The sequence below is a fragment of the Centruroides vittatus genome, unplaced genomic scaffold, assembly GCF_030686945.1.
Source record: "Centruroides vittatus isolate TY-2023 unplaced genomic scaffold, ASM3068694v2 contig_918, whole genome shotgun sequence".
Taxonomy (NCBI): domain Eukaryota; kingdom Metazoa; phylum Arthropoda; class Arachnida; order Scorpiones; family Buthidae; genus Centruroides; species Centruroides vittatus.
The window spans coordinates 527,189-540,703 of record NW_027122605.1 but is presented as its reverse complement, the minus strand read 5'-3'; the positions used below and the strand labels follow the sequence as shown (position 1 = coordinate 540,703).

The 13,515-nt window shown below is 32.7% G+C and overlaps 1 protein-coding gene across 1 annotated transcript; it reads right to left on the bottom strand.

The window, feature by feature from the left end:
* Window positions 1-5,160: 5,160 nt before the first annotated feature.
* Window positions 5,161-13,076, bottom strand: RpLP2 (ribosomal protein LP2). Its single transcript, XM_067281389.1, has 4 exons — window positions 12,995-13,076; window positions 12,550-12,721; window positions 8,179-8,268; window positions 5,161-5,303 (listed from the first exon to the last, which is right to left on the bottom strand). Exons 2-4 carry the CDS (start codon window positions 12,719-12,721, stop codon window positions 5,227-5,229), a joined length of 339 nt encoding a protein of 112 aa, XP_067137490.1. The 5' UTR covers window positions 12,995-13,076; the 3' UTR covers window positions 5,161-5,226.
* Window positions 13,077-13,515: the final 439 nt, after the last annotated feature.

Here is a 13,515-nt window from a genome sequence, read left to right as displayed (position 1 = left end):
AGATAATTTTAAACTTTGTTTTTTAGTGTTAACAAAGAATTTACACGATAAATTATGGTATCTTACTGTATACATTACAGCAGGAATTAATTTGAACTTTTCATATTCGTGTCAAAATAAATATAACGTGTGTTATGACTATAATGTATTATTGTATATTACATTGTATGGATTTTTTTCTGTATATAGTAATATCCGATGTGCTCAAAAAGATCTCTCGAATGAATCGAAAAATCAAAATATGTTAATATTAAGAAATAAGTTTGATAAATTAATAAGTTAATAAATTAAAAAATAAGTTTCTTAAGTTTTTGAATTATCGATCATCCGAGATGCAAAACAGAGTAATTCGCGCACATGTTGTACATCTTTTTCATTTCAAAATAGAAAAAATATGTCTTCAAATGTTACCGATACCCAGTATGGATTTCCTTATGGAAAATCATTTATGAATACATACGAGTTTCATTCCCGTACTGTTTGGATACAACCCGCGCGCTCCGGAGGGCCGAGCGGTTAAGGTGACAGCCTATAGCTGTGGGGACCGAAAATCGATTTCCTGCAAAAACGATTCGATTTCCTGCAAAAACGCGAAAAACCGCATTTGCGCCTGTAAATGTTGCACATCGCTTTCTCTTAAGATTTAAAAAGTAAAGAGTATTCAATGTTATTTTTATGTACGTTTCTTTGCAAAGTTATATTTAATTATAATTTTCTTTTAATTATACTGTAATTATATTGACAGATTTTCAGACATAAAATCTTTAGAATTTTTATCACTTTTAGATGTTAATTTTAATATTATGAAAAACAATTTTTCCAAGCGTGTTTTAATTCTTTAAATTAAGTAAATTTTATGGGAAATTTTTGATTTATCTAAATTACGTAGCGAATCGCAATATTTATATTCGTGTCCGGACTATATTGACAAGTAACTCCTAAACGTAAAACATATTATAATTAATGTCGATCCGAACAAAGACGTACTAAAAGAATTATACGATTTAATATCATTAATATTTACGGTACCATCTACCGGTGGGTCTGCTGAGCGCAGTTTTTCGACCACGAAGCAAATTCATACATTGGCCAGGAACACTCGGTCGGAGGAAGATTGTGGTCGCTAGCGTTGCTTTCGATAGAAAAAGAGCTTTCAAATACGTTGATGGAGTCGACGACCAGCGACTTTTATAATAAAGTAATTAATGACTTTGCGGAAAAAATCGCCGAATACAGTTAGTTTATAAAAAATTAATAAAACAATTTTTCTATCATTGTTTGTATCATATCAATTTGTATTATGTATGTATTATTTGTATTTTAGAACTAAAATACATAAATTGTTTATTTTTGTCATTTTCAGTATTTGTTTAAAAATTTTATGGAAATGTGAGGTTCCGGACAGGTCTGACCCGTCACGAAAGACGCGAAAAAACGGTTAATTTAGAGAAAAATTTATTAGTTTAAAAAAACATAGGTAAAAGTCGTTTGTAGCCCCCCGTTTGATATAAACAATGGGACACCCATTGTTTATATCAAACTGCCAGGCAGAAACCATAAATCGCGGAAGGAAGTCGTCCTATGATCGGTGGAAGATCGAATTCGTCTTCGATTTTGACTTTTCTCGCTCTCCAGGCAGCGTCGTAACTAGTCTTTTATGCGCCCGGTGCGAGCTTCTGTAACTACGCCCCAAAACTACGATATAAAACTTGGTCCAGGTCATTTCTACGCCTCCCCAGGGTCTGCGCCCTGTGCCTGGGCTCCGCTGGCACCGCCCTAGTTACGGCACTGGCTCCAGGTAAGAGTCTCGTTACGTTTAGTAACGAGGGACCAACCACTCGGAAAGCGTGATTCAGGGAGAACGACCAATTGAAATGGATGAAAGAAAGAACGGAGATTGATATACTCTCCGACAATCGAAGACACCTGGCACTCGGTTAACGTTCCGAATAACCAAAACGCCGTGTGTAAATGCGCAAAAAAAAAAAAAAATTTCTCGTCTATTGTGTCAACCTGTAACCCGTGCCACTTCGGACTTACTCGTAGACCGTGTCCCCGACTCTAACGGACGAAGTCTCCCCGTGCCCTACAGACTTGTCGACTCCACTGTCTCGGGACCACCTTCGATCGACCATCGAAGAACCACATCGCTGCCCAGGACGTCTGAAAAGTTGATTGTCCTAAAGCAAACAATTTCATACATAGTGTATGTTTATTTATGTTAAAATAAACGGTTTTTGTCAGATACTTGTTGTCTTTGTCTCTTCCGCCATCACGCACGTACGAATGGACCCTAGACCATTACTAACGCGCAATTAACCGATTGCCCCTGGAAGTCGGCTTTTTACAGAAACACAGCTTCCCTATCATCACATGTCACGGCACGCCACTGATGTAAAATAATTTTTGTATGGGAATGTAATCAGCAAACGTTAACGACGTCATATACTATAGTCTAGACCGAGTGCGCTGTTGATTTCAAAAAGGTTTGCCACCCCTGCGTTAAAGTTGATATATTGTAAGTGTTCCCCGACTTCAAAAAGATTGAGTACTTCGTATATAAGCCCATAAGTTCAGCATGGCCAACAATTAGACGGCTGGGTGGTGAAGGACGGAGGCTGTCATATCCGGACAGACCATCCCAACAGGTAGGCCGCCACCTTGACCGCTCGGCCATCCGGCCAAAATTATATTACATTAATAATTATTAATATACTGGCGATCTCGGCGCCACTGACTTCTCAATTGGTAGCAGGGCCGGATTTACATAAGGGCATTTGGGGCCTGTGCCCAGGGCCCCATAAAACTAAAAAAAAATTATGTTTAAACATAATTTTTTTTCTATTACCGCGACAGCCTAGTGTGGCCTAATCATGAGGGCAACAGGCAGAGAAAACCAAACCCGGGAAAAAACCTATGAAACATCGGAAAGTTTCGGGAAAAAATTTCACATAGGTATTTTTCAGTTAAATTAAAATAATTAGTTTTACACAATAAAATATATGTATGTTTACAATAACCGTATTTTAAAATGAAATTTACAACTTCCTAGTTCAAATCTAATTGAAAGTACAGTATTTTGTGTACATTTTCTAAATCATCAAATTTGCCTACTCTTAAAGGGGGGACCCCCACCGAATTTGTGCCCAGGGCCCCTGGATTGGTAAATCCGGCCCTGATTGGTAGCCCTATCATTGATTGATCGGGCTGTCGACTTTCTTTACGACTCGCACGAGAAAGCCCTCCCTTGTTCGTTCCACGTGCAAAACAACGTGTTTCAAGATGACAAAACGAAGATTTCTCTGTAAAATAATTAACTCTTTGTGGTTACCGTTAAGACAATGACAAGAAATATGTTTAGAAAAAGTGAATGTTTATGAATTTATGTAAATTTAAAACAGGATAAGTAAAAAGTTGCAATGGAGAATGTTGTTGCTAGAACGAATTTACAAATTGTCAGCAATAATTTAATTTATTAATTATACATTAATATAATTGTGAAGAATTTGATTTATAAATTGCAAAAATTTCTGTGAAAATATCGATATACCTATTGACGAAACAATAAACAATCGACAATACAAATAATAAGAATGTAATATGACAATCGGGCGTGTTATTTGTTTGACTTCATTTAATGCGGACAGACGAAATTCGCGTCTCTCCGGACTAAATTGGGGAGGAAACCCAAATCCTCCGAGCCTTGACCTCCTCGTGGTGCCCCCGGGGTTATCTCCTTTCTGCCGCACTCCCGAGTGATCTGACCAGGACATTTTTCTTTTTGAAAAGAAGAACATGTTAATTAACATTGGTTAAACTATCGGATTACCTAGTTGATTTTCAAAACGATAACTACAATATATCTATTACAAGTATGATGCCTAAATTTGCCAAAATCAGTGGATATTTGTTACCCAACATCATTTCTGTTAAACTAATTATTAAACTATGTATCGAAGTTGCGGAAATTAACGGGAGGGGGAAAAATACGCTTGCAGTACAGTTCTTTTCAAAAAAAGTTGTAACAACAAATGTAAAAAACTATTACTCGGCGCCAGCATTTTACTGTAAATGTCGGGTAGCTATTTATAATTTTTTATGTTGTATAGTAATGTTTTAAACGCGAAAAACAATTAAATCACGGATTTTTACTGATCTATTTAGCTATTTTGAAGTGAACAATCTAATAAATTACGATTTCAAGTTTTAAAAGTTTGTTAACTAATTTTTAATTAGTTATTTTTTATTCTAATTAATAAATTCATCTTTTTATAATCGCTTAATTATTAAAATTAAAAATTAAACACTATTACATAATAGTAGTTTTATCCTGTTATTAATCCACAACTGTAAAATTATATGGCTTCAGAACGGCGAAAAGAGCCATTTCAGATTCAAAACGGATTCTGGTATATTTTCTTATTAAAGATTGCAGCATTACTCTTGCCGCTTGCAGATGGCTACGCTTAGTCAGCCATATTCAGCAAACGAAATCAACAAGGCAGTTAAGGAGACAAATTCCGACTTTTTGACAATTTTCGACATATTCCCTGACTTTTTCCGAAACTAATGAAAATCCCTGATTTTCCAGGTGCGTAGGAACCCTGTGTATATCAATAAATAGTAATTCATCCTTAACCAATCTAGAACTTACACGTAGAACTTATGTATTGTACTGTACAGTACATGCAGGCAATTGCAACTAATTTGCGAATATAGGCCTACTAAAAACTTGATAATCAGTGCTACAAAATGTGGTAATAATCATGCACAAATGCAACATGTCAACATGCGATAGAAATACTCGAAAATTTAGTCTTTTATAGATTGTCAGCCACGCAATCTTTGTTACGTTAAGCGCAAAATAGTCTGGTGCAACGTTAATTAAACTGAATTCAAATTATCACCATTACGATTCGACGATTCTTCGATATTTTTGTACATATTTGACGTCTATGATGTGCTATCACTTAATCGCGCTCAATACGCAAAATATTTTTAAACTGAAGTTTTGAAACGAATTTAAGAGAAACAGATAAGATTTAATATATTTTAACGCTTTATATTAATTAACTTTTTAAATTTAATCAATTTTTGATTTAAAATTTAGCATCTGGAATGTGTTAGCAATGTTTTTAATACAAAAAGTCTAACAGAACATTTTTCATTATGCCATTGTTTATTGGCAATTAAAACAACATATAAAAAATTGTTTTACAAAGGCACTTAATCGAAAAGACCAAATCCCATATCTTCATCTGATTCTTCAGATTCTTCCTTCTTTTCCTCTTTCTTTGCTTCTTCTAAACAAAAAAAAAAAAAAAAATTAATTTTTTAAATTAATATATTTAAAGCAAATTATGTTAACAATTTGCATATCTGAAAGAATATCTTTTTGGACATGTGTCCAAGGTGTTCTTTTGGTATAAGTTTCTAGAAAATACAAATTCATAAATATTTACTAAATTAATGATGATGAATCTGTTATTAACATTTTGAGAAAGTCAGTTTAATCTGCAGACATTAAATACCATTAAATTTTTAACCATTATATAAAGGTGAGAAAACTTATAGAATCAAATCAGTTATAAGCATAAAGAAATTCTTGTTTTAAAATATCTTACATTATTATTTACAATCTACTTTTACTACACAATATTTGCTATTGTAGACTGGTATTTGGTTAGTGGATACAATAGTGACAAGTAAAATGATAGGAAACAAATCATACAGCTGAAAACTAGATAAAAATTTAATGGAATCAAGTATGTTTTTTAGAATCCTTTTATATAAACTGCTGCAGCTTTGTTTCATGTATTTAAAATATTCAAATTTATGAAAATGTAATGTCTTAGTTTATAGTTCTTAAATTTAATTAGAAGTGTATAAAGAATGATATGATTTTTATCAAGAATTCAAGTGCCTACAAAAAAGGATTGGTGTGCACATGCATGTATGCACTTTGTCATTTGGAACTTTTACACTGTTAATATAATGTGTTCATAAGTTTTTCTGTTTATTTTAAATTCAGAAGAATTCAATGAACTTTATAACTTGAAATGTCATGAAAACAAAATACATTTCTATCATTCACCCATGTACTTTACTAGTTTTATATCAGTTGATGGAATTTTCTAAAACTGAAAAATTGTACACTTAAATAATAAAATCCTAATTCCTTTTATTATTCTATAAAAAAGTTTGAAATACAAATCTGTTCCTAATCATATTATCACCTGTATCTATAGTCAGTCACTTTAGATTTTTTCTGCAGAAAAATTTTAAGCAAGCTGAATTTTTGTATACAGTAGAGAGTCGTTTATCCGAACACTTTCCAGTCGAACTGTGTCATGCTGAATCAAACTTTTTTGATACTAGATTTACTTCTAAAGTATAATTTTTATGTTTTTATATTTTTCAATATATTTATTTTGTTTGTACAAAATAAAGAAAAAATTTTTAACTATACAATAGCCTCGACTATTATTATAAAAATTTTTGTTGGGCTTAAAATTGACAAAAATTCAACACGAAGCGACACGCAACAAAGAAAAATTTCAACATCGGACAGATTAATATATTTTTTCGTACATAATCGGTTATCCGAACAACCCCAGTCCCCAACTGATTCGGATAATGACTCTCTACTGTATTGCTTTATTTAGTCATACTAAATAAAATGTCAGAAGTCCCAAGCATTCTGTTTTATAGTTCTAAAAAGGTGCTTACGAGAGGTTTAAAATTGTTTTCATAAATATCTTTGTTGATATTGATTTTACAGCAACGAATGGGCACTGTCAAATTGAGAGCTACCAAAGTGAAACAGATGGATATAAAATAGAATTCTTGCATTCTTACTAAACAGGAATTGTTCTTTTCATCTTCCAAATCTCAATGTGGATACTGAACCTAGAAAAATTGGTGTCAAGTAAAAAAACTTGTGCTGAATTTCCACAGAAACTATTGCTTGTATCAAAACATTGATAAGGACAATTTTTGTAGAGAATTTACTCATCTTCAAGTTTGTATAGTACCTTCATTGCCATAAAATCAATAACATCAGATATTTACAAAAACCAATTTTAAACTCCTTGTAAGCAACTTTTTAGCACTATAAAACAGAATGCTGGGGACTTTTGACATTTCATTTAGTATGACTAAATAAAACAATATACAAATACTTTGCATAAAATTTTTCTGCAGAAATGACCTTGTTTTGTCTGAAGTGACTGGACTACTAGGCAAAAGGAAGTCCTACAAGGTAATAAAGGCTCCTTTAAGTTTTACTATTCTACAGGGAATAATCCTATTGCTATATTGTAGTCAATTATTAGACACATTGTAGGCCGGATGGCTGAGCGGTTAAGGTGGCAGCCTACCACTCTGGGGACCTGGGATCGAATCTGAACGGGTCGAATAATCTCCCAGGAATTTTTCGGGGATGGTCCATTCGGATATGTCGGGCCCCGTCCCTCTCCACCCGGTCGCCCCATTGTGGGCCTGGCCAAACCCATAATGGGCCTACTAATAGAGACCCTCTTAGTGTCCACAAAAAAGAGCTAAAAAAAAAAAATTATTAGACACCCATAATTGACATAAATGATCTGGTTACATTTTCGAAATAATAATTATAAGTTACAAATAAATTTGGCACTAGAGGGAGGTGTTAGGCACCATCTATAGTGCCAAATTTATTCCTAACTCATAATTATTATTTCCAAAATGTAACCAGATCATTTATGTCAATTATGGGTGTCTATTTGCTATGCATTGGGTTTCGGTTGATATTTATATTTGTAGTCAGTTATAATCACCATGTTGATACTAGTAATGTTTCATTCAATTCTATCATCTTGATGTCAATTTTTTTGTCAACAATGATTTAAAGCATATCACCAATTTAAGTATTATATTTTGAATTTTACAAAAAATGAACTGCAGATATATCGAACACACGATGAAAACACAATATGAAGTATGTATCTTAACGACACTAATTAAAATAAATTTTATTGATGTTTAATCCTCTATTATATCATTATTTATGATTTAATTTATGGGCAGCACAAGCATTTTACAGTATATTGTCTACATTTAAATATACAAAATTTTTAATTTTATTATTAGGCAGGCTATAAAACACTTGATAATATTTAAAAAGATACATTTAATACAAACCTTTTGCTGGTTCAGCAGCATCACCACCACCAGCTCCAGCAGCAACAGCTACTGCACCTCCAGCAGGAACTGACGCAAGTTTTGCCTTTCCTGCATTTCATAAAATATTTATACAGTCAAAAATTAAACAAATATTTATATTTATTGTTTCTATATTATTAACTTCACTTCAATTATTTCTAATGAAAAAAATTAAACAGATTATTTCAGCTGACTGCACTACCATAATACATCATGTGTTTTTACTCCCTTTTATAGACTAAGCACTTCTCAAATATCAACTTTTATTGCATCTCTTGTAATATGATAAATACTGAAAATTTATTACACAAAGATTTTAGTAATTTTAAATGCATCGATAAATGAATACTTCATAATTCTTAATGTTCTATACTTTTGTCCTGTTGTTATCTTATCAATTTTTAAAAAATGTTTTTACTTGCTTTTTTACACTTCTATTTTTATTTTTGTATCTAGGTTATACTTTAAATGGGGGGATGGATATCTTACGTCATGTACATGACAGTTCCAATTGTAAAAATTAAACAAGTAAATAAATAAAAAGTAATTTTAAAACATGTAATAATTAACGAAACATACTTAACTACAGGTAATTACAATAGAATCTCATTTTAACAGATTGTTTGGGTTGCCAAAAATCATCCAAGAATCTGTTATATCACAAAGAACAAATTTCCTGCACTCAGGAAATTATTATTTAATTCCCTACATATAAGAAATAATTGTACTTGAAATTATTCAAGTACAATAATAAAGAATAGAGATCTCAAGAGACTGAATAATTTCAGTCTCTTGAGATCTCTATTCTTTATTCTACAGCAGTGATTCTCAACCACTGTGCGGCACACTAAAGTGCCGCGAGATTTTTGAAATGTGCCGCCACTGCGAATACCCGTACATAAGCGATGTCAGAAAAGTAGTTCAATAGGTTCTACCTTCCTAGGGCACATTTGAAAATTGTAACCGGTAACTGCTGGTAGTTACCAAAGCGTTTAGACAATGTGACCTAAATAACCAACCGCGTTTAAAAATCACTGTTATGACATTCTGCGGTACTTACCGAAGTAAATGTGTGTGCCGCCAAAATTTTAAATTATTAAAAGTGTACCGTGACGAAAAAAGGTTGAGAATCACTGTTCTACAGAAACACGCATGTTACAATATTGTACAGTACATTATGCCATACATGTGTATGATAAAGTTGACAGAAATTGTATATACTATAACCACAAAATGATGTATGCTCATTAACACTTCACAATTTGTTAAAAATTTTGCCTATATTGGTTTGTTTTGATGTTGCTTTTCTGCCTATTGAATACAACGACTGCTTGATATTAGCAATGTCATGTACTGAACATCCTGTTCATTTATGCTGAAACTTGTCAGAAAGGTCTTCACAACTTGGAAAGACTCAATGGCCTGACTTAATTTCAGCACTTACATTTGGACCAGCATCAGAATGTTCACTAGGTAGCTCCTCCTCAATCGTATCAGCCTGCTGACTTTTCACAACATTCTTCAATTGTATATATACCAAATGTAACGAGCGCATCATCAAACTCTACAAATTTCTGGAAACACTCGTTTAAAAAAACCAAGCAAAATGTACAATAGATGGGCCTAGAAAAAAATCAGTTATCTCAAGTTATGGATCCACTAAAAGAAAGCAAAATTAAATTGATTTGGCAGGACTTAAAAAAAAAAAAATCCATTAAGATGAGATTCTACTATAATCATAAAATGAAAAACCAATTGTCAAAATATTAAATGACAATACTTTGAAAGTGTTTTATACTTAAGTAGATTCACATTTCAGATGAAAACTTTTAAGTGTTATATGATAAAATTAATAATGCAGTGTTTTCAATAAGCACATTAAACAAAATCTATTACAGCACCTGGACACAACACAAAACAGCATGACAGGAATACTTTCCTGCATGCTAGTCCTGTCAATGAGTTAACTATGAATACATTCGTAAAGTCATAGTTAAATGCATTACCAACAAGTTGGTCATAAACATTCCATTCAGTGCACATGCACAATTTTGATGACATTTCAAATGAAATTCACAAAGAGTTACTTTACGTTATGAAGAAAATTGTGCCCGGTGATACTGATGTTTATAAATCTAGTCAACTGTTTAAGTTGTGGATTAAAAGGTTAAATGATAGAAATAACTGAAGCAATCTAAAAAAAATATTCCAGATAAGAATGCACTAGCAACATTAATATCTTTGATTTTAGGAATAGCCATTTTGTTGTAAACAAATCAGTCAAAATGTCCAACGAAAGTAAGAATAACGATGACGTCATTCTTGTTTAACTCATTTGACTTTACAAACTTACCCTATATAGGGCTATGGAGAGGTATTGGCTTGTGAAAGAGAAATTCAATGTAAAAGAGGACATAATAAAGAGGACCCAGATAGGAAAAACAAAATCTTCAGCTGAAAGGTTTCAAACACAAATGTATTAAAAAAATAAGGCTGTTGTATAGATTCCTCCTGGTGGAATTTCGGGACTGAGTATATATCTGAACTGAAGGGACCGGAGATGAAAAATGACAAAGTTATCATATTTACGATTTCTTGCCTCTCACAATGTATTCTACGCCATTTTAGTTTTCCATGGTAATGTATTTAAATCCAACTGCGCATGGACTTGCAGCCTTGAATATCGATTGAGCTGAAATAAAAGGTTTTCTATTAGCCTAACTAGGGACAGTCACCTCCTGTAGGGGTAGGTTGTTTTTTGGACTAGCCAACCACAAGCGTGTCGGCAGGTGAGGGGCCTTAGGCTCTGAGGTCAAGGAGCGTGGGGGCGTGTGAAAAGAACTTACTCCAAATGCAGATGATCAGTGTGCCTGTGGATCAACATCTGCCTCTGTTGAAGGAGAGTGTACAATCTGTTTTCTTGGCCTTTCACATGGACAGTTTTCTTTAGACTACGTCTTTAGGTGGCGTGAATGCGCTTCCAAGTGGAGCAGAGAAACTGGTTCAAGCAAATGTGCACATCTAAAGTAAACATGTTTAGTGTGTAGTGACCACCAGATGATGCTTCTACAGGCACGTGCAGGAAGCAGCTACCAAGCCACTTTGTCCACCGCTCGTGCTTCCAAAGAATAAAATGGCTGATTTTGTAGATGAATGAAAATAGAATGACAAAAATTGTCTATATATGTTGTATGTACTTTAATTAATAATCTTTTACGTAATTTAATAATTTCTGATTTTGTATAAATGTAATGTTTTAAAAATAAAACTTTTTAAAACTTATTATTCTATGAAGATTCTTTATATTTGTTGTGTATCTAGTTAGTGATAACAATTACCAACAAATTTACCATTTTAATGCTTGTCATATTTTCTATAGCAAGCATTCCACAAAGTTATCTCACCACCATTTTGTAAACAACACACATCCACTCTGAAGTCGCTTGCGCATACAAAGATTCTTTCCACCTGTGGTCACATAGGACGGAGCCTTAGTCTTCGCCAATGTGTCTTTAGAATATGTGGCCAGCTTGCCGGACTGCCTGTTAAACATGCGATAGGCTTAGCAGAGAGAGCGACGCAACTCCCAATCGCAATGTAAGTTGTTAAAGTTTGATTATCAATAAACGTGATGAGATAATGAAATACTCTTTTAATAGGGACAATATGTATAAAGAATCAGAAAGCACCACCTAGTGAAAAACTCTAAAATGGCATAGAATGCATTGTGAAAGGCAAGAAATCGTAAATATGATAGCTTTGTTATTTTTTGTCTCCGGTCCAAAAGTAGGGTACTGTTGAACTCATCTTGGTCCCCTCAGTTCAGATATATACTCAAAGTCCTGAAATTCCACCGGGAGTAATCTATACAACATTCAAAAATAATATTGATGAGACTTCAAGGATGGTACGCTAGGTCTTCCAAGAATGAACTAGTCTAGTTCTCCTTGTCCATTCTTGGTATGCTGTTGAATTATATCATTATTAATGAGAAGTTCTAACAATATATTTCAAATATATCACATCATTTGCTTTCAAGTTTTTTATACCAATGAGTCATTATAATCCTAACCATTTCTGTAGTGTTTTTCTCAACCAGTTCCTGTACAATTGAAAAATCTTATTATTTTCAAGTTCTCTCATCTTAAAAAAACAATTGGTCAGAGAAACTTATTATTACTTGTTTTGAACATATATATATATTGGCACAAAAAAGTATTACAATAAAATATTTCAAGAGTTATATATGTAGATCTTATTTTTAGATCACTTCTCTATGTAAAATTCAGTTAATATTCACTTTTAAACTTAAATTACATCATACATAATTTGTTTTAAATTCAAATTTACCATTTTCGATCACCTCCTGTACATCTTTTCCATTTAACTCGCTAATTACTTTGCTTAATCTCTCAGAATCACTTTCAATTCCAACGCTACTCAGGATTTTTTCCACATCCTTAGCAGATGGATTCCTGTTACCACCCAAAACGGCTAAAAGATAAGCGGCCACGTAACGCATCTAAAATTAAATTATTAAAAATTTACATTTAGAATTTTATAAATTTAATTTTAACAAATATATCTGACTTAATTTTCTATAAAAAGTTCATCAAAAGAATAACGAACAGTAAGAACAATGAGCCACGTGTTCGTAGCTAAGCCTAACAACATGCACTATTGAAAATATATATTATTACCACGGAATTTAAAAAATACTTATAATAATAAATTAAGAATCGTCCGTAAAGTTAATTCACACAACATATTAACATATAAAATTAGAAATAATTACTTTTAAGTCTCAAAATAGACACGAAACGATGTGCACGCCTTACGACTTAGGATAAAGAAATGAAAATGACTACGAAAGCATTGTTTGCGACACTACGTCACTTCCTAAGGCGCCCAAAATCCTATAAATTTAAATTCAATAATTGTATACTACAAAATATCAATTAAAAATAGCTAATGTTTTTTATTAATATTACTTTAAAAATTTATAAAATATTTTTTGAGTGAAGTCAGATTATATTATTTACGATTTTTTTTTTTTTTTTAATACTTTTCTGCCCAACAACCTTTGGGTACGTTCGTTAAGTCAAACGAGTTAAACGAGAATGACGTCATCGTTATTCTTGTTTCGTTAGACTTTTCGAACGATTCGTTATAACTAAATGGCTGTTTCTAAAATCGAAAATATGAATGTTGCTAGTGCAGCCTTATCCAAAATATTTTTCTTAGGTTGCTTCGGATGGACAGTTATTTCAATCATTTCACCTTTTAATTCACAATTTAAACACTCGAGTAGATCTA